The 26682-nt window shown below is 32.0% G+C and overlaps 1 protein-coding gene across 1 annotated transcript; it reads right to left on the bottom strand.

Moving 5' to 3' along the window:
- LOC144571417 (AP2/ERF and B3 domain-containing protein Os01g0693400-like) lies at nucleotides 1-24519 on the bottom strand. Its single transcript, XM_078320702.1, has 2 exons — nucleotides 23701-24519; nucleotides 1-183 (listed from the first exon to the last, which is right to left on the bottom strand). The coding sequence occupies exons 1-2, from the start codon at nucleotides 24502-24504 to the stop codon at nucleotides 1-3; spliced, it is 987 nt and encodes a 328-aa protein (XP_078176828.1). The 5' UTR covers nucleotides 24505-24519.
- Between the last annotated feature and the right edge of the window lie 2163 nt (nucleotides 24520-26682).

The raw sequence follows: 26682 nt of genomic DNA, 5'->3' as shown, positions 1-26682 counted from the left end.
TCAAGTAATTATATATATATTGTGCTCTTCGCTATGCATGCAGTTATTTCTTTTGATACAAATTTCTGGTGGAAGCAACTCCGACTCCCTTTCTCTTTTTCCATTTCCAAATTTCTCATCTAATTCTAGAGTCCGGTTAGCTTCTGCTTTGCAAATATCCACCCCAAAGAGCCTAATAGTTACCTGATTATGGTTATGGTTACGTTCTTCAATAGATGGTGGCACAAAGCTATCTACATGACTTGGTCGATGGAAGAATTCGATCAAATACTGCTTGAAACCTGCTCCATCCAATGAGCTCCAAAAGCTAACCATATCCCCCTCTTTCACCCCTTTCTCTCTTACAAACAACCTCCATCCTTTTGTCATCACATAGCTCTGGCTACTATTCCAGTAACAGTATGTAAACCTCCAAACCTTCCCTTTTTCATCTTGAAAATTGATTGATATTTTTATTTTGCCATCTTTCCTAATTGGAAAGTGTTTCTCAGCGTGTTGCTTTGGGATCACTAGTCTATTGAGCTTGCCTACATCACTTGGTGTCACCATCTTGTTGAACAAAAATTCAAACACGCATCTATTATTACTTGGATTCCTCAAATGGAAGTCCTTGCCTAGTAGGTGCTTCCGCCGGCTTATTTTAAGTTCTTCATTGTATGTGTGGTTGCGAAGCATACGGACAATCTCAGCCTTGGTGTGTGTCATTAGAAATGACAGTTCGGCAGCATGGTCAGGATCAGATTTACGTAGTTGCTTGAAATTGGTGGCGGCATCATCACCACGGAAGCGCAGTGCAGCTATGTCGTAAACACGGGCTGCTTCGAGCTCATCAGAGAAGGTGCCGAGCCAGATACGGCGGTGGCACTCATAAATCTGAGCTCCCCACCGGCCGTTATGCTGTGGCACAACCCCCCTGTAACGGGAAGATTGCAACTTACAAGGGTTTTCTTTGGAAGTAAACCCCTCAGTGGACTGCTGTTGTAGTAGATTCGGGTTCATAATGGCTTTATTTTTTAATCTGAACTGATGGAGTCATGGAGAGGAAGCTCATATATTATATTATATCATGTTAAAATTGACTGCTGATGTTTTGTCAACCACTTGTGAAGAACGCCAAAAAAAAAACCTCCAACATTATTATATGCAAACCAGGCAGCAGGGGTCAAAACCAGGGGCGGATTGGTAGTGATAAAAGGTGGCCAAGTAAAATCCAATAATTTTAAAAAAAAATTAAGAAATAATTAGAAAATTTACTAAAAATTATATTTTTCATGCCTCAGCTCTGTGACGATACAGAAAATTTAGAGGACTCGTATATAAAAGTAACATCAACTTTCATTTATTTTTGTATGGTTTCAAGTGATCCGGATTGACTTAAAATATCTCATTTAAAAACTTAAAAAGTTGTTTAATATTATAATATAGAAAGTTACAAAATAAAATAGAAAAAAGACAACATACACATTTACCGAAAAAAAAAATTATTGCAAAAGAGCCAAAAAAGAAAGTTGTAAAAATAGAGAGCAACAAATTAGTTTCTCATATTTGAAAAAAATACAAAATAAGAACAATTTTATTGCGCTTCATTAATAATCATTCTATATATTTCGAAAGTAGCAAATTAATTTCTAAAGTTAGAAATTTTCAAAAGAAGAAAGATAAAATTAGTGTTTTCATTGACGGGTTTTCTATATATTTCGAAGTCTCTATGCTTAATTTTTAAAAAAATTATAACTAGAAGAGTCAATCTCAAGCTTTTGTCCAACTAGTTAAGAACAAGATGCGTGCTTTATTACAATTTCTTATGTATAACATATTAAATTCATTTATTCTTTAATTACTTTATTTCTCACTTCTTTTCCCTTCTTTTGTGGAAAAGATAAAAAAATAATTATAATTATTGGTTGAAAATTAATTTTTAGTATTTTACATTCAAAAATTTTTTTCTATTCACAATGTCTGTTATTTTTTTATTTTTTTGCATAAAAATTTAAATTATATAAAAAATGACGAGTGTATGGAATTATAGAAGAGATTATTTATTTTTTGTGTATAATTTTTACGCAGGTAAAATTATGTCTAAGAGAAAGACCTTAGAATCTTATTTCAAGGTGAAAGAAAGCAACTCAAGCTCTCATACTCCAGCAGAGATTCTAAGTCATGATAATCATATTCCTGAACCAACTTCAAATGTGATGAATATTGTTCAAGAGCAACCTTCGCAAAGTTCTACTAAATCAATTAAATATGAGAGAGATCCAGGTAAACGCCTCCAACTATCATATTATTTTGTATTTTATAGATTTTGATTTTGATTATTATATTTTAATTTTGAGTATATGATGTTTAGTCGATTAGCCCCCCATACTCAAAGTTGAGTTCCGCTCCTAGTGAAAACGGTATGGATAATATTCGATCAGTATTTGAAAATTTAAAATTTAGATGTAGATATTCGATATCCGAATATCTGTGTGGATAAGGATCATACTAATATAGTTTTACATACGCTTCAATTATCCGTAGATATATACCATATATTTTAATATATATTATGAAATATTTATGTTATTCACCATTATAATTAGATAAATATTATTAATTTTAATATTATTTTAATATTATTTTATATTATTTTAATAAATATCTAATCTGATCCAAATCTGTAACCGTCTAATATATTTGATATCCACTCTGTATCCGTATTCGTATTCGAAAAATAAAAAAAGAGATATAAATATGATTTTACCACTATCCACTCCGTTTGCACCCCTAACACCAGGAGACAATAAAATGGCATATTACCATAATTTACATTTTTTTTCATGAGATTATACTGTCTTGGACGGTAAATTAATTAATCTAATAATATAATAATTGTAACATACATTCAATTTATATGATATACTTTTTAATATATAATTAAAAGTTGTTGTTCAAACTTAAATTTCAATTATAAATATATGCTTCATAATTTACTAATTTAATTAGATATGACGTATAACATATTTAATCAGTTCATAATTTAGCTGGCTATGACCCTTGAATTGTTTAATCGATGAAATTAGTTAAGGTCAAACAAATTTTAAATTAAACCACACTTGATGCATATTCTATGTAAGTAATGAAGAATAAATATATAATTTTTTTTTACAATGGATGAATTTTCGTCCCGTTTTATTTTATTTTCTTCATTTTGACAATAAAAACGTACAAAAATATATTATATTTCTACTTTGTAAAAAAATGTTGAAAATTGAATTATTCTTAAAATTGTTGTACCTTACATGTAGTATATTGTTTTGTACAATTTTTCCTTCTTTAAATATCAAAAAATATATTATTTTTGAAAAATAACTCTTATCTATTGCCAAATTCATTACTACACATTTGAATTATGTAGCAATACTTAATATATTCAACTTTTATATTTCCACACATTTAAATTATGTGTACAGTAAAAATTGAATGTACGCTAAATTATCAAATTGGCTCTAGTATACATTAATTTTTTTTTGAAATGAGATTCTGAATATTCTCAACTATGCTAAAACTTGTTTAAGGCACGTTCAACTTTTATATTCAACTTTTTTAATTGTAAAATGTGAGTGTTGAAAGGCTGAAAACAATCGTGGATACCTGGAGGGGCTTTTTCACAAGTCTTAACCTGACCTACACCAAATTAATGGGGAAACAATCGTGGATACCTACGTGGTGGCTAACAAGAAAAGGACCACACGAGGAGCTATTGTACATATATTGATAGAGGGTTTATTTCATAAATAGGATGATGTAATTAATATACCATGTAAATAACTATTTTTCTTATCAATACATCTGTTGATGCCGACAACCTTGAAAAAAAAAGCTAAAAACATTCAACTTTTTTTTTTTTTTTTTGAGGACTTCACAGGTACATTTGCATTAATTAGTTTTGACTTATATTTTCTTTCACAGCAGAATTGAATGGAGATTTGCCCCTTCTCACAAGCAACGTCTAAGCAAGTATCACATGCTGATCAGAATATGTTCTTTGAAATGTCCAAGTTAGTTGAACCAGGTAATTAAATTTGTGAAGCACACTCGAGTAATTAAATTATAGGGGCACATGAAGCAACGCCTCGAACAAAAGTTGAATTTATATCACCTAATTAAGTTACCTCAAACATGAAGCAAGGCCTTGTCCAATGCACAGTACTCAAGTACATGTATCAATGCAAATTGTACCGTACATGAATTGAATGTACCAAAATACATATATATAACCTTTAGTTACGAAGCTAGATCCTGATCATTATAATGCTGTTAATTAACGAGGACCACAAATTGCTGTATGTGTTACATGTGCCACCAGACACCTGTGTGTCAGGCAAATCAGAACAGGCTAGACTATAATGATTATCGGGTAGAACTTAATCTAATTTATAGGTCATAGATGTCTATATATAGAGACAATATCTCGCAATACAGGATTTTCCTTTTTCTTCTTTATTTTTCTATTATAATCTATTTGCAAGAAACATATATTTCTCTTGTAGTTGTACGTAACGCCATGAAACTTTTAAATTTCTCTTGTAATAAACACCTAATGTAAACAAATAACACATCGATATCAATCATTAATATACATACCAGTTTGCAGCCGTTAAATAAGCTCACGGCACATATTATTATCTGACAATCATTAATTTTTTTAAATTCTAAAATCAAAATATTCAATTAAAAAGGCAAAAAGTGGTATCCAATCTCAGCAGACTGATAAAATCATTGATCAAATATCATCCCTTAATAAAGCTCTTGCAGACTGTCAAAATTTGCTGCTTGACCCCTTGTTCAGAGTCTTAAATAGTATGTCCGGACTGTTCTGCTGCTACCTTTGTCAGCATTAAAGAGAGTTTTTCAGAATATATAATTTTGGTGTTGAAACTTGCATCCTTATGTGATTTGATGATATATATTCTAAAACCTGAATATATAGTTCTGATTATGCTACCTATATAAGATACATACACGTTAAACAGCAGTGAGTTTTTTTTTCTTGTCAGTGTTATGTTAAGGTGCTGTACAGCATTGTTGCTGGCTTATTCTTGCATTTTGCATTGAAATTTCCTCTTATTTGATATATATATAGCTCTCTTTGACAGAGTTAAAAACAGGTGGATAATAGGGTGCATGAATTGCACACAGCACTGTAATTTTTCAGCAGTCAGGTTTTTGCTTTATTCCCTGTTATAATATTTTTTTTAACTACATTATTTTCTTTTATGTCTTCTTTCTTTTATCTGATCATCAAATAATTAATGCTTATAATTGTTTTTTTGAAGGAAAATATATGATATTTTGAGGCTGTTCTAAAGGGATTATAGGAAGCAACGAACCGCATCTCCTACTATTGCTTGAAATGATCTAAATGGTTTTTCCAATTATGAAAAATTAATCTGGAACAGTAATTTTGAACTAATTTATTCTTGATGTTTTCTTCAATCGTTCCTTTCTCAGATATCTCACAATTATGGTTATAAACTCAAGTTTGATGTATGCAAATTTGATGATATATAAATTTGTTCATTCTTCTAACATTTGTTGTATGCTATCTTTTCTGACATGTGGTCAGGTTCAAATTTATTAGATGGGAATTTTTCTTCATTTAACGAGAAATAAATGTTATGTTTAAATGAATAATAAGTTGGTAATAATGTCGTAATCTATTTCGAGTGAACAAAAATCTTTTAAAATGCGGAAGTTGCTCCCGATTAGGGGTGCACAAAAAGCTCATGACTAGAAACTCAGTTCGGATTCAACTCACTATAACTCGAGTTAAAACTGACTCGAGTCAAAATTGACTCGAGTTTACTGACTCGGTTGATTTATGAGTCGATTCCAAGTTACCTCCAATTCGGTTCGGAATCAACTCGGTTAGACTCATCACACCAAATCCTAATTCATATATTTTCAATTTTTGAGCCCATTAAACCTTATACCTTCTTTTCAGATTGCCGCTTAAAACTTAAAAAAAAAATCAGAGAAGCGACTAAAGCTAATCCCCAATTCCCCACTCCCAACTTTGTGTCCGCCTCACCTTTTCATATTATGTATTATTTAATTATGTGTTGGTCATTATCTCATTATGTATTGCTTTTAATTGTGTATTATTTTGGTAAACTATGTATTATTTTTTTTGTTAGAATTAAATTAGACTGTCTCACTATGTACTACATTATGAGTAACAAGTCGACTCGCTTCGACTTGAGTTGCTCGCGAGTTGATTCCAAATCATAGTTTTTGACTCGGAACTGGATTAGTGACTCAGACTCAACTTGGACTCAGCTCGGCTCATGAGCAGCCCTACTCCCGTTTGTTAAATTACTATTGTGATTGTGTACAGAAAAGAAAAGGCCAAGTCCCGGTTGCAAATTTCGAGCTTTTTTTCATATTAAAATATATGGTATATATCTACTATTCACATATGGATAATTGAAATGTAAAACCATATCAATATTCTTATCTACACAGATATTCAAATATCTATAACTAACTTTTCGAATATGGATCAAATACGGATCGGATATTGTGCATACCATTTTCACCCCTATGACTTACACCTAACACAAAAGTTAATTATTTTATTTTAACCATTGTTTTGGAAATTGAAACACAACTTAAAATCTATGCATAATAAAATAAAAAATAACTGTTCAACTACATAGTTTTCTGTAAGATTAGTTCAATTGGAAGTTCATTAAATATTCTAGAATTGATCAAACAATCCCTCAAAAATCATTTGTCAACTAAAAGTTTGTTCCTGGGCTGGACGGTTAACTCGAATTGGGCTAACATTTTATGTAATATTTTTCTATTCTCCTCCTTCTCTAATTGGGCCTTAATTTCAATCGGACCGAATCTCTCTCGTTTTCTCTTTTCACGTTTGGGCTTAAGCAGAAATGGAAGAATTGGGGGAACTGACGAGTTACGGGCCGGGTGGCGTGGACAAGGAATTCGCATTCTCTGAGATATCTCAAACATTTAGTGTTTTCCTGAAAAATCGCAACCGTTCAAAAACGTTATGCAGGAATCTCAAAGCACAAAAAGTATTGGCCCTGCACTATCCCGAATAGGCACCGTACACGTCAGTCACGCAAAAGTTGAACTTAGATCCTCTAGGGTAAAAGAATATTTCAAGTTAGAACGAACTGTTCAATCAGAATTAGGATCATTCCACGGGCCTTGAATATTCGTGCAGATTCCAATAGGGTGGTCCGAATTTAAAAAGAAATATTACGTTCTTTTTTATGTTATGAATTTGTGCCTCCTTTCGAGTTCGGATCTCCTAAAATAACCTAATTTCTTAGTTTAGATATGGACTGTCAGATTCGAATCGAGCTGTCAAATTAAAGAGACTCTGTGCGCTCCATCATAGACTGGATTGTTCTGGATTCAAATCGGACAATCCGAATCTAAACTCAAAACTTGAGTTACTTTAGGCTGTGCTTCAATATTAGAGGGGAAATCTTCATTAACGAAAAGGAAGGGGAGGGGACAACAAGGGAGGCTACCTTTGGAACAGTAAAACCTACACCCCAAATCGGGGGTGACAGATTTCGTCCAAATCTGTCTTGTCTCTCCCCTCTGAACAGTGCGCGCTCCCTCTCGTTCCCCTTCGCTCCCTCTCCGATTCTCTTCTTCTGGAGCAGGTGAAGTTAGTCTAAACTGATCAGATTTTGAGAGTTTTCACCTCTGCTGTCGTTCTTTCCCTCTGCTTCCCTCTGTCTGGAGCACAGCCTTAGGGGATCCGGATCCGTGTCCGGTGCCTATTCGAGATAGCGCAGAGGCGGTATTATTTGAGTTTTGAGATTCGTGTATATATAACATATTTGAACGGTTGAGATTTTACAATAAATTATGCAAAATATGAGATATCCCAATAAATCGTTTGTCACCGTGTTTTCAACTGTTTTCGACTTTTTTACAGTTGAAATTTTGTGCTTGCTTTTCTGTATAGAGTTATGCATCAACAGTAAATCATTATCACATAGAGTGATAGGTGCTCTAGATGACTAGATACAATGCGCATAGAGTGTAAAGCTTATGGTTCAATAAACAAGAATCATAAAAGATAAACTTTAGCTATGTTGCATGAATACGGGGACAGATATTGTATCGGATACGATAAATATCCAAAAATACAATAATTTTCAACTGGCAATACAAATACAAGTATTGATACAAAGATACGATACGAATCGTATCATACCATATATAAAGTACTGAGTAACAAAGACTTTACAGAACTCTTTTTCTCTTTTTATCTCCTCCTTTCTCGTACCATACAAGGAATAAGATTATGGAGCTTTCTTCTTTATCCTACTTATTCCACTTGTAAATATAGCCTTGGCTGTCTGGAAAAAAATATAAATGTAGTTATGACTATTCTTTCATTAAATTAGACTAATTTCATCCTCAAGTAATCTTCGAGTTACCAAATATAATTTTTTTTTATAGACAGAAAAAAGAGAGAATATGGAAAATAACTAATACTTTGCTCGTAGTAAAACCATAAATTTCTCTTAATTTTTGCGTTATTTGAATATATTTCATGACTGTCTGAAATAGGGCTGGCAAAAAAATTCGAGATTCGTGATTCGATTCGGGTTTGATTCAGGTTTGATTCGAGTTTAATTCGATTCGAAATGGGTTCGAATTGAAACGAACCGAACCAGGTTTGGTTCGGAATTAATTCAAACCAAACCCAAACCTCGCCTGATTCGATCAAAATGGGTTTGATCATTTTTATGGTTCGAATCTCATAATAACATCGGCCGTCCATTTACCTGATGAAATTAAAATCCAAGATAGAGAGTCATAATTTAACTTAGCCGACACTCCTTCGCTCTCAAATCTCAATAACCTAGTTCTCTCTCCACCTCTCCCTAACTCATTCTCCCTCTAGCTCTAAAATCTAGGTGACGCTCTCGGCGACTGGCTGTCTCTCTGGCTATCACTCCTCTCTCCAGCCTAGATGACTGTCTCTCATCTCTCTTCGGTCGTCTCTCATAGTTCATACCAGAAAAGTCGTCTCTGATGTATTTTTTTCATGAACAATTTTTCAATTTAAAAACACTCATTTCATAGTTCATACCGGTAAAAGAAAGCCATGTGAATTGTCCCGCGAGAAAAAATTAATGTATAAACTATCGGTATAACTAGGACTGCTAAAAAATAATTTAGTTCGTGATTCGATTCGGGTTCGATTCGAAAAATGTGTAGTTCGAAATGGGTTCAGTTCGAAATGGATTCGGTTCGAAACGAATCAAACCAGGTTCGGTTCGAAATTAATTCAAACCAAACTCAAACCTAAGGTAAGTTCGGTTCGGTTCGGTTCGGTTCGTTGCCACCCCTAGTCTGAAAAGTAGACTATGATTTCCATGTACTTGTGTTTTAGTGGGCTTTTTGGCCCGGTGAACCCACAAGTTGCTAAAAACTAGATTAGGGCAGAATTGGTTGCATTAAGCTCACTGGATACTGTAATCATAAAACCAAAAGATTTAGTCATTTTGTAGCGAATCTATGTTCTATAATTTTATTTGTCGTTTTTAATTTGTGCAAGTAATCTGGAACATTTCGTAACATGAATTAGAAGGTCTAGATACACTCACACACCTGCCAAGTTACAATGTATACTGTGTCTGTGGTCTATGTGCGCACCTTAAGGGTCTGTCTCATTCTTATTCCACTCCGTCTGCTGAACACTCTCTAATTGTTTTGTGAATTATAAATGACAACAGCAAAGCAATCAAACTTTAAAGATGGTAAGAATTAATATCAAGAGCAGCTCCGAGAAAATAATCCAAAGTCAATTAATATTAACGCAAACAAAAGGCGCGGGAGGGAGGGAAACGAGAACATTTTGAAACCCCGGCACAAAAGGGAATATTATTTAATACCTTCATCCTATCTCCATTTCCCATGTTTTTTTGTTCTGTCCATTTTTTACTCTGGGCAAGGGATTGCACTATACGTCTATATCCTTGTCCTCCCAGAAAGAATGGACGTCTCCGGTTTCAATGAACGGAGATAATAAAAAACGCATTTTTATAAGTCCCAAGTAACCTTCTCTTGCCTCCCAGATTCCCAATTTTTTCTCGATTCCTTCTTCTTCTCAATTCAACCAGACATGGCAGTCATAAGTAGCGAGACCAGCAAGGCTGCTGAGGCAAGCACGGGGACACCGTTGGATTGCACCAAAATTAAGACAAAGTCCCCATCGGTGAAAAAGAGGAGAGCTCTGGCAAGTATTAAAGGACAAATTATATCGGTTGCATCACATAGAAGGTTATATCTTATTCTCTTATCAAAACTACTTCAATGTTCCATTACAGTGTAAGATATATGTTCCATTAATGGAATATACTGGCTAGCAGCATTGAAGTGTTCCAAATAGATTATTTCCCTTTAATTTCTATTTTTGTATATCCTCTCCACATCCAATTCGCGCCCCCCCCCCCCCCCCCCCCCCCCCCCCCTTTTTATCCTCATGAATACAAGAAACGATTGATGGTAAGGTAATTTGGGAGTATTTAAGAAATCAAGAATAATGATTGTATTATGTATTTTAGTAGAAGTAAATATGTCATATATAGTTCTAATTATGTTTTATAATTTATAACCAAACTAAATATTATATAAAGAAACATACTTTTTTTTCTGACAAATATTTCTATTGTTTGACAGGAGATAAGCAATCATGATTCTCAATCTCGTCTTTTGTACAGCATGCAAGCTAGCCCACGAATTGCAATATATATGAAAAAAGTTTGTAATGATTTTTGGTGCTTCGGCTGTTAAGTATTCAATATTTTGATTATTATTGTACATTTGCTCCTTTCTATATAATATTGTTATTTAAAGAACAGCCAGTAGACAAAGCATTTTATGACCATTCTGGCCTGTAACACAGTATTAATTTAGCCAATGTTTTTAAATACGGCTTTCATCATGCATGTGGAAAGCCATTGTCTATTACATATGCGGTCTGCGACTGCATTAAAAAACCGCATATGCAAATTTTAATATGGACTAATATATACGGATTATGAAATAAGAATTCATATATATATTCATGTGTGCATTTAAATTTATTTTCACATCAATTTATGTAACAAATTTTTTATGCAATAATTATAAATGTAAATATATTCTAAACAACAAAATAGATTATATAAGAAGCAACTATAATTTTGAGTTGGGTCTGCATAACGCATATACAGATGCATATTAAAAACAACATAAAAAGAACTGCATGATGTTCTAAGCGCTGCCAATTGCATAGGTATATGCAGAGTGCAGACACATATGCGGTTCATATATACAGCCGAATTTTAAAATAGTGAATTTAGCAACCAAGATAAAATTTTATAGAACAATTTTAAGTTCGAGTCAATACATGTCTCAGCTTGCGGTTAATGGAATGGTGTTAGGATTTTTAACTTCTGCATGCATGGGTGCCAGTGATCATCAACATTCATTATCGGTTTAAAATAGAATATTTCAGTGTTCTAAATAGTTAATTATAACATAATTATAGTATTTTTGGATCTTAAAAAATATAATCTATTACATATTTTCGGTGCTATAATTAGTTATAGCAGTGCAATAGTAATTTTTAACCTTTGCGCGATAATGCGGTAATCACTAATTAAAACCTTGAGAAATATACATAATTTTACAATAGTTTCTAATTAACAAATAAGAAAAATCAATCCCATCTTTTTTAATAAAATTAGGTGAATTATCCAACTTAATTTATGTACGATTTACAACTTCATTTAAAATGCTTATACTTAACCGAGATTTTGTTTAGCGGGCATTTCCGACAATATATTTTTTTTAATTAGGGAACAAGGAAAGAATTCACAAGCATGTCAGAATAAGAAGTCAAAGCCGTGTGATGTCATGAGTTGATAATGTTTGATTGTTTAATAGTTGTGATGTCTACTGATTTTGATTGTGGTTATATGAAATCTACTAAAATATAGTTTATAAAAAACTGGTTGTTTTGACTTATATATGTTGAAAAGAAATTGTTGTGTTGTATGCTAGTTGTGTATTGTTTACTGGTACAACTTGAAAAGAAAACTAGCCATATTTAGCTCAATATGTTTCATTTGCAACATAAACTATGGATTGAGATGGTTTGATTAATTTTCGCAAAGCATACAAAAATTATGCATCAGGTGGTTTTAGAAAGGTTTGTTTTTTTTGGAGCATGCATCTTGGCAAATCTCACGTTTAATTTTTTGGGGAATCAGCTAAGTATTAATTGAGGAGATTTGGCGGCATGAATATTTTGGGGAGCATTTGAGGAGATTTGGCTGCATGAATATTGAGAATTTTGGCGCCAAGTTTTGGAGAAGCAGAGAGAGAGAGAGGAGAAAGAAGGGAGGGCATATTAGTCATATTTCATTAATTATTATTGTTTATTTAATTTTAAGTATTAAATTTTACTGGTTTAGTAATTTTGGGAAATATGTGAGTTTCTAATCTTTTGAAGGGTAAATATGTTATTACAATTTTTTGAGGGAGAAAATAGGTAATATTGAAGTTTTTGAGGGGATGTATGAAATTCCCCCTTTCATAAATAACAAGCAAAAATAAAAATAGTTAATAGTGTGGAATTTCGAAATAATGTCTTTGTCATCATAGTCTAATATTGACCTCTGCTTCCATACTAGTTTAATTCACATATAGTTCCAATTTGTTATCGGTTTAAAATATAATATTTCAGCTTTTTAAATAGTTAATTATGACAGCATTATAGTGTTTTTGATCTTAAAAAATATAGTCTATTAGATATTTTTAGCGCTATAACTAGTTATAGCAGTGCAATTGTATTTTTAAACCTTGAGAAATCCAAAAATTTTATAAATACTCAAAAAAAATATAAAATTACGGAATCTACCCACTGTTTGAATGAAATTCGAAAAATGTCCAATCCGGTTATCCAATAACTAGATTTGTGATAAATTTCCGGACTCAAAACAATATATCCGGTTAACCATTCACCGGAAAGTTATTTTTTTTTTTTTTAAAACAACATATCCGGTTGGAAAGTTATATATATATATATTTTTTAAAACAGAATATTTTTTGTTTTTTGTATTAAAATATTAGAAATGTTGAATATATTTCTTTAAAAATAGATGGAATACAATATAATTTGATTTATGAGAAAGACTGCAACAAATAACCCAGATCAATATTTTTCAGGTCGGATTTTTCGCGGCTGTAAGAAAAACTAATATATTTATTTATGTATTATTAGAAAAAAATAAAAATGGTTAGATTCTGAGTTATTGATCTTGGTTCAAAAGTCACTTCTATGTAATCTAGAAAATATTGTGATCCTTCTAAGACATTTAATTTATGAAAAGTTGTATCTACTTTTGAAAAAAAAAAAAAAAATTTTAAGTTATTTAATAATTATTATTTAAAAAAAAATCTTATCCATACCCGCCTTATCGAATACGATACGGATCGGATAAACAGCTAAAAAGGTACCATTGACACCCCTACTTACAACTTCATTTAAAATGGTTATACTTAACCCAAACATTTGTTTAGCGGGCATTTCCGACAAGCACTTTATACGTATCTAATTAATTAATAATTTTGCAACATGTCGGCCGAAACCAGCGGATTTGCTTTCATTATTGCAACATGTCGGCCAAGTTGGGAATGACCCCAATTTGTGACATCATTAATACGAGATGCATGACGCCAGTAAAGTTAATTTGTTTTCTAAACAATTCTATCCTTGAAAACAATTTGACAGAGATATGTCCAACTCGCTCTCTATTGGATGAAGAAGATAAGTTCAAAAGAGAATCCTACGAATTTATGATAAAATAATACTAAGCAGCTGCATGAGTATGACTGTATGAGCCAGTTGGCAGGCTTAGGTTCGATGAATGTGTTATGCAAGTTGACAAGGGGTGGGCCAACATGACAAAAGTAGGTGCAATGTATGTACCAGTACTGTTTCTGTGGTCTAGTAGCTTTTTTTTTCTTTTTTTTCTTTTTTTGAAGTGGATGTCCATAGGCTAGCAGCTTTTGTTTTTTGTTTTTTGTTTTTTTGAAGTGGATACCAGTACTGTTTCTGTTTCTGTGGTCTAGTAGCTAGCATCGCCATTTTAGGAACGATCTTCGATGGATTATTACTTATTAGTGTGGTGTCCATATCCATTCGAGGTACGTATTCCTTGTCGTCAGATAATGGCGCAGTTGCATGCGTAATTAGGCATCTTTTTTAAGGGTTTGGTTTCTCCACGCAAGAACCCTTGCCTTGCATCCCACTTGAATATTTTTAAATTTTTTTTTTTTCTTCTAAAATAACACATTACTTTTTTTTACGGTTAGTGAGGTAATTCACCAACAATTTCATTAATATAAAGGGCACTGTACAAATAAAAATAACACATTATTATTTGTAATTTATCATTTTGTGTCAATTGTATAGATCGATGTAAGAAGATTGAATTAAAAATATACAAAAAGTTAAATTATGTATGTAGGTATGTATGTAGAGTTCGACTAATACTTTTATATAAGAAATTCAATACCATGGGCTTATAACTCGTTTTTTCATTTTTAAAGTCCAAACAGATGATCTGAACCGTTCAACATAATATTTATATTAAAACGTACTTGGAGAACAACGTTTACATTTTTTTTTTACTATTTTTTTAAGTAGGTAGAAAATTCATTAATTCACAATATTCTGGATCTTTAAAAACAATGAGTTTCTACCTATTTAAAAAAATAGTAAATAAATTTTAAAATATGCAAAATTTGGTCTTCAAACACATTTTAATGTGTGTGTGTGTGTGTGTGTGTGTGTTTGTGTGTCTATATATATATATAGAGAGAGAGAGAGAGAGATGGGCTATGGTGCATTGCAATGCATGAACCCCCTTATGCATTGCACTATAATCACGGATTTAAAGTCCAAACGACCGATCCGAACCGTTAGATGTTTAATCCATATTGAAATGTGTTTGGAGACCAAATTTTACATTTTTTGGAATTGTTTTACTATTTATTAAGCATTTTTGAAAATTGCTGTTTTGCTGTGAACAGTAAAAAAACAGTAAAATTTTCTGGACCATCAGATCAGCGACTTTCAAAATTGCTTAATAAATAGTAAAAAAAATTCCAAAAAATGTAAAATTTGGTCCCCAAGCACATATTAATATGAAGAACAAGATGAACGGTTCAGATTGGTCGTTTGGACTTTAAATCCATGATTAATAGTGCAATGCATAAGAGGGTTCATGCATTGCAATGCACCATAGCCCATCTCTCTCTCTCTCTATATATATATATTTTTTATTTGGCACTATTAAATACAATCCTAGAGAGATCTTACATCACTGACTAACTGAAATCATTCTTCAAATCCGTATCAATTATAAACAATTGTTCATGAATCATGATGCAATAATCAAAGTAGGCATTATACATCATAATTAAAATATTTTTTTGAAATGATTCACACAATTTTTTTTTTCTTTTTTTGAATGTGGAGGTTGAGTCACCTAACTATTTAATACATTTGTAATACAACAAATGATTTCCTCCATCTGGGTTTCAAACCCATAACCTTCCATATAGATACTGTGTGCCTTTGCCACTAGACCAAATGCTAGTTTGTGTGGAGAATTAAAACAAAAAGGCATGCATTGCACAACTTTTATATATGTATTTTATAATTCTCTCATGTGCATTTTGAAAAGTTGAATTCTAAAATTTGGAAAACAACTGTTAGCTGCTTCAAAAAGAGTTTTGACTTGATAGAATTACGGGACAAATGTTTATAATATGCAAGTAGACATTATGCAATAAGTAGATATGCATTATATAATATGCAAATGTGATTATATTTTAGTCAAATTTGCATTATAAGATGTTTCAAAATAAAAAAATTTGATGGTTAAGATGTTTCAAAAATTGATAAATGTTAAAGGGGGTAATCTTTTATTGGAAAGAAACATCATGGTGATTATCTTTTTCTTTTCTCTCTCTCATTATTATATTTCGTTTTGTTCTCTCTTTTTCTCTCTAAAATAGTAGTAGGGTGTTGTTCAGTGGCAGAACTAGAAAATTTTAATAGGAGTAGTTAAAAATTAAAATGCACAATTGTAATGAGTGGAATTTGAACCTAAGACCTCTTAACTACAAAATAGAGCTTTAACCACTATGTTACAATGAAATATTTGTTATTTATTGAGGGTAGTTAGATTATATAAGAATTAAAAAAACAAAATTTAATTAAATTTCTATGTATATAATTAAAATTGTGAAATCACAAGTGATCCGCTCCTGGTGTTGAAAAAAGAGTAGCATATTTGATTCAGTGGTCAAAAACAAAAGTATTTGAGTAGAGGTAGGAATGGTTGCATGACTTGCATCTATGGTCAAATTAATCATGCTGGGAATCGGATAACATCATAACAGGGGTCCCCAGCGGGCAGCGGGTCAATTCGTATCCTCTGAGATATCTAAAACTTTGCGGCCCCGTTCGGCAACACATGGTGGATTAAATAATAATCCATGCTAAGAAGGGGTTGTTCGGTAAGCTAAAGGAAAGGGCGAATGATTAAGATAGCTAAAGGAAGTTAAAGGAAGGGGGGGAGGTGCCTTAAGGAACGGGCAGGGGATTAAGATCCGGGCAAAAGGAGGCTAAAGGAGGTTGTCTTAATCCGCGCTAAGGAACCGGTGTTCGGCAAAATTAAGTGGCTAAGGAAGCTAAAGGAGGCTCCTTTAGCCTTAAGGAGGCTTAAGGAGGCCCTAGCCGAACGGGGCCTGCGTGACTTTATGGAAAATCCCAACTGTTTAAATACGTTGGAAATTAAATGTGCACTGAGTTCCTCTGCAACTAAGTTGCACGCTGTATGCGATTATAATTTATAAACGAACTACTTTCTGTTAATTGTTCTGGGCCCCATATATCGAGGACGCTGAAAGGCTCAAAGACTTTGCTGCACGTGTACTCCATTGCAGTCAGAGGATATGGCCTCTCAAAGTAATCTTTAATTAACAGAATTTCTCACTGACCGGTATATTCAAGATATTCGCAAATTACGGCCATTTTTATTAATATCCCTAAAAAAAAAATTAATTTTAAAAATGCCCCTGTGTGCAACTTTTTATTAAATATGCCCTGACCGCCTGGACTTCGGGCGGCCCAAAAACCCTGTGAGACGCCTGCCCCTGGGGCGCCCCATAAGGCAAGTGAGGCGCCAGCCCTTAGGGCGCCCCATGGTGTTTTTTTATTTTTTATTTTTTTTATTTATATAGATCTTAGTATTTTGATTTGAAGAATTTTGTGAAGAAAAACGGATTAATCTGGACCGCACATCTTCATGGGTAATTTGACTAATCTGGACCGTCGGTTAAAGGATTTTCATGCAATTGACTACTTTGAAAATAAAATTCTCCGGAATAAACAGAGCGGTGCTTCGTAGCCTCAGACACCGCTCGCAGGGGGCTGCCGCCCCCCTGCCACCCCCCGCATACTCCTAGAATCAGGCCCACATACATAACATTAAGAACTTGGCATTTATTATGGTTTTTATAATATATACATACACACATACATATACATATACATAAAAATAAAATAAGTTTGAGGGATTAGAGATTGAGTGCGTATTTGCTCAGCCAAATGATAAAAAATAAAATAAAATAAGAAACCTTGCTGCTGCATATGTTCTCAGCCAGATGTGTTTCAGTACCTAGTTTTCTTGGGTTTAAGTTTCATTGAATTTGTTGTAAGAGCTGTACTACTTTACTGGTAATGCAACTAGGCTATTTGCCTTTTTCCCAAAAAAAATGTTGAATGTTCAAAGACTCAAATTGCTTTTTCAGGGCAGCTGGTTTCTTGCCTTATTCTAATTAATTTTGAATAAATGGTGAAATTCAGGTGTCATTTATGTTTTCATTCAGTGTCAGGTTCTAAAGTATGAGGTATTTATCGTTCCCACTGAGAAATATATATGTGTGATTGTTATCTAGCGCTGTCCGTAAAAAGCAGTCATAACGGTAGCTTTTTCATATGTATAGCTTAGCTAAGGAAGTGATAGTTTACCAAGAATACTATTTGTCCCTCGTATTTTATACGAGCTATTGTTAGTGTAATAATCTAGAAGTCAATAATACGATAATTTATCATAAAGCTTTGTTCATGAATTGGATGATTAATATCATTTTGTTGCCTTGAGTATTATTGAATTTATGGATCATTTCGAGTTCATGACTGAAATTGTGAAACTCCATAATATAGATGATATATACTCTTAAAAAGTCACTGAACAAAGTAATTAGCAGGAAAACTAATTACCGCGATAAGGTTAGTATGTGGATTAAAAGATGATTAAGTTTTACAAACCACCTGACACGAGATGTCATTTTAATCACATAGATACATGTTCTAGGAACATGGTATTTAACAGACCTTGAATGAAACATTAAATAGAATTGTGTTCGTGTCATTTATGTTTTCATTCAGTGTCAAGTTCTACAGTATGAGGTATTCATCTTTCCTACTAAGAAATGTATATGTGTGATTGTTATCAAACGCTGTCGGTAAAATGCAGTTATAACGGTAGCTCTTCGGTATACATGGCTTAGCTGAGGTAGTGATGGTTTACCAAAAGTATTATTGTCCCTCGTATCTCTATACGAGCTATAGCATCACTGGGCTGAGGGCATTCGGGTCTTTTCATAATATAATTGTTCAGAAATATAATTGTTCAGAATAATTATACGAATATTATTTGTATTCAGGGCCGAGGGCATTCGGGTCTTTTCAGATTCGTCCTTATCCGCATGACACGTCATCGATCCTATCCATATGTGCTCTGCATTATTATAAATAAAAACAACAAAAATAATATAATGGTTGTTGGCTCTTGTTAATTGTAAAAATTATATCTGGTTCACTGAATCAGTGGTACATTTTTTCAAGAGTGAGTCTATGGTACTATGCATATCACGGGTTGTTACCGTGCTACGGCTCTATATTCGAGTTTTCAAATCCTAACAGTCGATCCAAACCGTTCATCTTGTTCTCCATATTAATATGTGTTTGGAGACCAAATTTTACCTTTTTTTTAAATTTTTTTACTATTTTTTTAGATATTTAGAAAATCACTTGATCTGAAAATTCTGGACCATCCAAAAACAGTGATTTTCAATAAATCTAAAAAATAGTAAAAACAGTGTATGTGCATAGTACCATAGACTCACTCTTTTTTCAATATTCAGTTAAAAAATATATTTCTTCAATGAATTGTGCATAATTGATTTAACTTCTTATTTTTTTTTGGACTAAAGCAAAAGTGTATGTGTATGTGTATGTAGGTGTGTATGTGTGTATGTGTATATATATATGTCAAATTATAATTGTAGTATGGACTACAACAAAAGTGTATGAGTATGTGTGTGTGTGTGTGTGTGTATGTATATGTATATGTATATGTATATGTATGTGTATGTGTGTGTATGTGTATGTGTGTATGTGTATGTATGCGGGGGGTGGCAGGGGGGCGGCAGCCCCCTGCGAGCGGTGTCTGAGGCTACGAAGCTCTGTTTATCCCGGAGAATTTTATTTTCAGAGAAGTCAATTGCATGAAAATCCTTTAACCGACGGTCCAGATTAATCAAATTACCCATTAAGATGTGCGGTCCAGATTAATCTGTTTTTCTTCACAAAATTCTTCAAATCAAAATACTAAGATCTATATATAAAAAATAAAAAAAAATAAAAAAAAACACCATGGGGCGCCCTGGGGGCTGGCGCCTCACTTGCCTTATGGGGCGCCCCAGGGGCTGGCGCCTCACAGGGTTTTTGGGCCGCCCGAAGTCCAGGCGGTCAGGGCATATTTAAAAAAAAGTTGCACACAGGGGCATTTTTAAAATTAAGTTTTTTTTTAGGGATATTAATAAAAATGGCCGCGCAAATTATATCTGAATTATATCCGAATAATTCATTTTTTTTAGTGATGTCGAATCGAATACTAAATTATTCGGTTGATCGAACTTTGACCGAATTAAACCCAAATAATTTGTGAATTTTATGAATTTTTTCCGAATTTTATAAATTATTTGTGATTTTTTTCCTAATTTTTTCCAAAATATTTTTTGTATTTTGTATTTTGTTTTGTTTGTTCTCTTGCAAGACTAAGATATATGTCCCGGATAATTCTGAATCATTTGCGAATTATATCCGAATTATTCTCAAATTACAAATTTTTGACTTCCCAAAATTGAATGTGAATAATTCATTTGCCACTATACTGGCCAGTACCAGTCAGAATGGCATGTAAGAATAAGACAAAAAAAATCTAACTTTAGCATAATAATTATTATGAGTCAGTATCATAGCACACCAATGTGTAATATGGATAAATATTACAGACTGAATTTGAATCATATTTGGATTCTATTTTCTATTCCTCTTTTAGTCTTTTATTAATTCCTAGCTACGTGTCAAACAAACCAATCCAAAGTCCAAACCAGCGGTCCGCTTTCTAAAGTATCATCATCCTCATCCTGTCACCCGGTGGTCCCCACTCATTTTGTCCCTGGCAAATCTCAAAGTCAGCGGTCTTCGTTTGAGTGACAAAAATGCTTCCTTCAGATTTATGGTCAATTTATACATCCATCTGATCAAAAAACAAATTTTAAGGTAAATTTTTTGAAGTATATTAAATTAAAGGAGAAATTTCATGATATCCTTCAAAAAGTATTGAAATTACATATTTCTCCTGTAAAATTTAGAATATCATGTGTATCCATCTAAATTTTAAAAACTCAAAAATTTATCCAATTAATTTATTGTGACTATTTAAACTCAATTTTAGATTTAATAATTATCCATTTTACCCTTCTTAAAAAAAATGTAGTGTGTTTAAGAAAAATATTTAGTATCCAAATTGATTGGTGAGGACAATAGTTCATTTTCTTACTTGTGATACACATACAAATATGTCTATATGTCACTGCATATGTGTCACTGGTAGAGAAACACACTATTTGTCCTTGGAACCAACTAATGAAAAGATTTTTTTTTTCTTATATATATATATATATATATATGAGGAGGGATCCACTTACACTCTTTTTTAGTGACACCAGATTACACTCTATATGTATATTTATAACTTTTAGTATAGGGTAAAATGTGTATTTTGTAACATTAAAATGAGTACTAATAGAAAACACAAAAAGGGTAAATTTGTGAGTTTTTGTAAATTTCGAAGGGTAAATATGATATCATTAATTTTAGAGGGAGAAATATGTAATTTTGGATTTTTTTTTTTTTTTTTTTTTTGGCTTATACATGAAATTCACCCTTATTTAGAAGATAAATAAAAAGTTTTTAAATTCTAGTTCATTTTATCATTTGCATTATTTATCCTGGAAACACTACTATTATTTAGTAAGAGAAGCAAACTATTTTAGAAAATTTAAAATAATTAAGTCTATAAATCATTAAATAAATAAAATTAAATAGATTCTACAAAAGATGAAACAGTGATTTGAAGAATTCTAGTCCACAGCATTCTTGATGCCAACATTTTGAATTGTGGTAAAATTAGGAATATCAGCTTTATAGAATTTGCTTGACATGATGCAGTGGATTTACGATGTTCTCTTCCAAAGATATATCGGCCCACTGTTTTTTTTGTTACAGTGCAGCCCACGTAAAAAAGTGAACTCGAATTTGATTGCAACAACTCAAAAGAAAATTTGAACATTAATTTAGGATAATAAATTCTTATCTTATCACCATAATTGTAACAGTAGATAATTTTTAGGTATGCTTTCTTTTCTCGGTAAATTAATTATCACGTCAACCTTTTACTGGTTTATTTTTTTTTCTAAAATATGAATCTCCATGCACGGAAGTATTTATACCTAAGAACAAAAATATTTATATCTTATAATGAATAATTTTTACATAAATAATTTTCTCTCTAACCAAATCTCAAACTACATGAGGGGACCATACATATTTTGAGAGGTGGGCTTTTTTTATTCATTTAATCTCGTCGACATTTTTAACGACCTATCAGGAATTTTATGAATCTAAAACCACGAACGTTTCCTATGCAATTTTCTCTTTCAAATGAGATACATAATGACATACTTTTGGGCTCGTCGTCACAAAATATTTATACCTATACTTGCAAGTATTTTTTTTACATATGACATTGGTTGACATCTGAAAATATTAATATCAAGTATTACAAAGTATTTATACCTATGTTGTCAACAATTTTTGTTAGAAAAATTTTAACACAAGAACGGGGAAGGTCGATGCGGGGTCCCCACTACTTCATTTGATTAAGGTTGACGCGGGACCATTGAGGTCTGAAAAAGGATGGTCATATCATTATGCATGCAAGTATTAATATTTTATTTTGCAAGGATTAATTTATTATATTTTAGTATTTATACTTATGAAAGTTAATGCAAGATGAGTGTGTCAACTGGAAAAGGAGACCATATAATTAGTGGGAACCATAGTACAATTTTCCTTTAGGCCCTGTTCGGCGGAACTGATGGAATGAGAATAGGAACAAGAATACAAAAAGTTTGAACTGATTTTTACTGTCCACGTGGGGAAAAAAAAAATTCAGTCTGAGTGGAAGCCCTTGGGCAAATCAATCACTCTCTCAAAACGGTTACCTTAGCATTTGTAAATCTAAAAATGTTGATCCCATGTATACGTACTGTAGAACTTGTGATTTCTATCAATAAAACGAATAATGCAATTATTCAATCAATTCGATCTCCAATTATATATATTAGGCTGCTATATATATATTTGGATCATTACTGATGGATGAGCTATGCAAATTTGCGATAATATTTTATATCCAAATTTAATCTAAAATGTTCTGTATACTAATGAATTAAGCTCTCGACAAATAAAATACATCGATCTCAGTCATCACACTAATGACACAAAACATTGTTCTCATCAATGATCAAACAAAATTATATTTTTAGACGAGAAAGTGAAATATATATAGTCATGCTTATTATGTTGCGTTAAAAACTGAGCGCAAATGCATGTCTAATATATATTGATGATTTAAAACTGTGATAATTTTAGGAGTTCCTCTTATTTAATAATGCAAAAATCTGTCATTTTCGCACTAAATAGACCGTTATGGGAAATATACCAAATTTTGTATGAATAAGAAATATTTCTAACAAAAATTTCAGCTACATGGATCGATATGACATCTATTTATATCCAATATTATCTAACACTTTGAACAATTAAGACACTAGAAATGGAATCTGCACAAATAAAATTAAAGGAAGTTTTTTATCTATATATATATAGAAATTATTAAAGTTACACATACGAAAACAAAAAGAGTAACTGATTTCTAATAAATCTAGAAAGAGTATCCGAAGAAAACAACATTTATCAAGTAATATATATATATATATATATATATATATATTGTGCTCTTAGCTATGCATGCAGTTATTTCTTTTTATACAAATTTCTGGTGGAAGCAACTCCGACTCCCTTTCTCTTTTTCCATTTCCAAATTTTTCATCTAATTCTAGAGGCCGGTTAGCTTCTGCTTTACAAATCTCCACCCCAAAGAGCCTCATAGTTACCTGAGTATGGTTACGTTCTTCAATAGATGGTGGCACAAAGCTATGTACATGACTTGGTCGATGGAAGAATTCGATCAAATACTGCTTGAAACCTGTTCCATCCAATGAGCTCCAAAAGCTAACCATATCCCCCTCTCTCACCCCTTTCTCTCTTACAAACAACCTCCATCCTTTTGTCATCACATAGCTCTGGCTACTATTCCAGTAACAGTATGTAAACCTCCAAACCTTCCCTTTTTCATCTTGAAAATTGATTGATATTTTGCTATCTTTCCTAATTGGAAAGTGTTTCTCAGCGTGTTGCTTTGGGATCACTAGCCTATTGAGCTTCCCTATATCACTCGGTGTCACCATCTTGTTGAACAAAAATTCAAACACACATCTATTATTACTTGCTTTCCTCAAATGGAAGTCTTTGCCTAGTAGGTGCTTCCGCCGGCTTATTTTAAGTTCTTCATTGTATGTGTGGTTGCGCAGCATATGGACAATCTCAGCCTTCGTGTTTGTCGTTAGAAATGACAGTTCAGCAGCACAGTCAGGATCAGATTTACATAGTTGCTTGAAATTGGTGGCGGCATCATCACCACGGAAGCGCAGTGCAGCTATGTCGTAAACACAGGCTGCTTCGAGCTCATCAGCGAAGGTGCCGAGCCAGATACGGCGGTGGCACTCATAAATCTGAGCTCCCCACCGGCCGTTATGCTGTGGCACAACCCCCCTGTAACGGGAAGATTGCAACTTACAAGGGTTTTCTTTGGAAGTAAACCCCTCAGTGGACTGCTGTTGTAGTAGACTCGGGTTCATAATGGCTTTATTTTTTAATCTGAACTGATGGAGTCATGGAGAGGAAGCTCATATATTATATATATTATATCATTTTAAAATTGACAGATGATGTTTTGTCAACCACTAATGAAGCTCTGACAAAGTCATAAAGACCAACTAAATATGACTAGAAAATTATTATATGCAAACCAGCAGGCAGGGATGAAAACCAGGGGCGGAAGGTGGTAGTGATGACTGATGAAAGCAATTTCAATTTTTTTTTAAAATAACTAGAAAATTTACTAGAATTTATATTTTGCATGCCTCAGCCCCTGTGATGATACAGAAAATTTAGAAGATTCATATATAAAAGTAACATCAACTTTCATTTGTTTTTGTATTGTTTCACGTGGCCCGGATTGACTTAAAATATCTTATTTGAAAACTTAAAAAGTTGTTTAATTAATATTATAATATAGAAAGATACAAAATAAAATAAAGACAGCATACACAGTTACCCAAAATCAGGTGATGAATATTCGTGAATCAACTTTAAATGTGATAAATATTGTTCAGGAGCAACATTTGCAAAGTTCTACTGAATCAATTAAATATGACAGAGATTCAGATAAACGCCTCCTCATTATGGCAAAGACTTCTATGGACATAAGGACCTATTTGTAAAATGAACATATTTTTATTTTCAAAGTTCAAACAGTCGATCCAAACCGTTCATCTTGTTCTCCATATTAATATGTGCTTGGAGACCAAAGTTTACATTTTTCTGAATTTTTTACTATTTATTAAGATGGGTACAAAATTCAATGGTCTGAATTTGATATTTTTTGTACCCATCTTAATAAATAGTAAAAAAATTTAGTAAAAAAATTTTGAACTTTGAAAATAAAAATATGTTCATTTTACAAATAGGTCCTTATGTCCATAGAAGCATCACTTTTTTTACTATTTATTAAGATGGGTACAAAAATTCAACGGTCTGAATATAGCGATTTTGTTAAATACTTGCGATTTTGTTAAATACTTGGATCGTGCAAGGAATAGCTCAAGAATAGCGATTTTTGGGTTAGTGATTGAGAATAGTGCTAACCCAAGGGATTCAAGAATAACACTAACTTTGGCTATTCCGAATTAGTAGAAATGTTGTTTGGATTGTATGTTAGGAATAGCAAATGGAGGGAAGAAATATAATAATGATTTATTTATTTTTATTTTTTCAACTAACTTTTATATTTATAATGACTTGTTAAATATATATAAAGCATCATATTTTTCAATAATACTTCAATCTAATATTTAAATTAATATTATATTATATTAATATTTAAACTAATATTATTTTATTTTTAAATTAATATTAAATTTAATACTAATCTAATATTTAAACTAATATTATTTTATTTTTAATTTTTAATATTTAATTTAATATTAAATTTAATACTAATCTAATATTTAAACTAATATTATTTTATTTTTAATTTAATATTTAGTTTAATACCAATCTAATATTTAAAGTAATATTATATTACATTTAATATTCAAAAAATATTATATTATATTTATTTAATATTCAAAATATTATATTATATTTATTTAATACTAATATAATATTTAAATTAATATTTTATTTAATATTAATCTAATTTGATATTATAGTTATTTAATTATTAATCTAATATTTAAATTAATATTATATTACATTTAATATTTAAACTAATATTATATTACATTTAACATTTAATATTTAAACTAATATTATATTTATTTAATACTAATATAATATTTAATACTAATCTAATTTGACATATGAGAATAGTTGATAATGAATAAAATAATATGAGTGAGTTATTATTTTATTAATATCGCTAACCCAGCCATATGAGAAATTTGCTAACCCACCATTTCGTTGGAATAGCAGAATAGCACATTTCCTGAGCTATTCTTATTTTCTATTTTACGTTTGGATCACACAATTTAAGAATAGCAAAGCAATTCCTGGGTTAGTGCTATTCTAACCCAATCCAAACGCACCCTAATAAATAGTAAAACAATTCCCAAAAAATATAAAATTTGATCTGCAAGCACATTTTAACATATCCATCAAGTTGAACGGTTTGGATTGACCGTTTGGACTTTAAAAACTTTAAAAATGCACGATGTTATCCGATGTCACCAAAAAAGGGTGTCATCCGATCCCTC

This window comes from Carex rostrata, chromosome 19 (genome assembly GCF_964058835.1).
Source record: "Carex rostrata chromosome 19, lpCarRost1.2, whole genome shotgun sequence".
Classification (NCBI taxonomy): domain Eukaryota; kingdom Viridiplantae; phylum Streptophyta; class Magnoliopsida; order Poales; family Cyperaceae; genus Carex; species Carex rostrata.
This window is presented reverse-complemented; position numbering and strand designations above follow the sequence as displayed.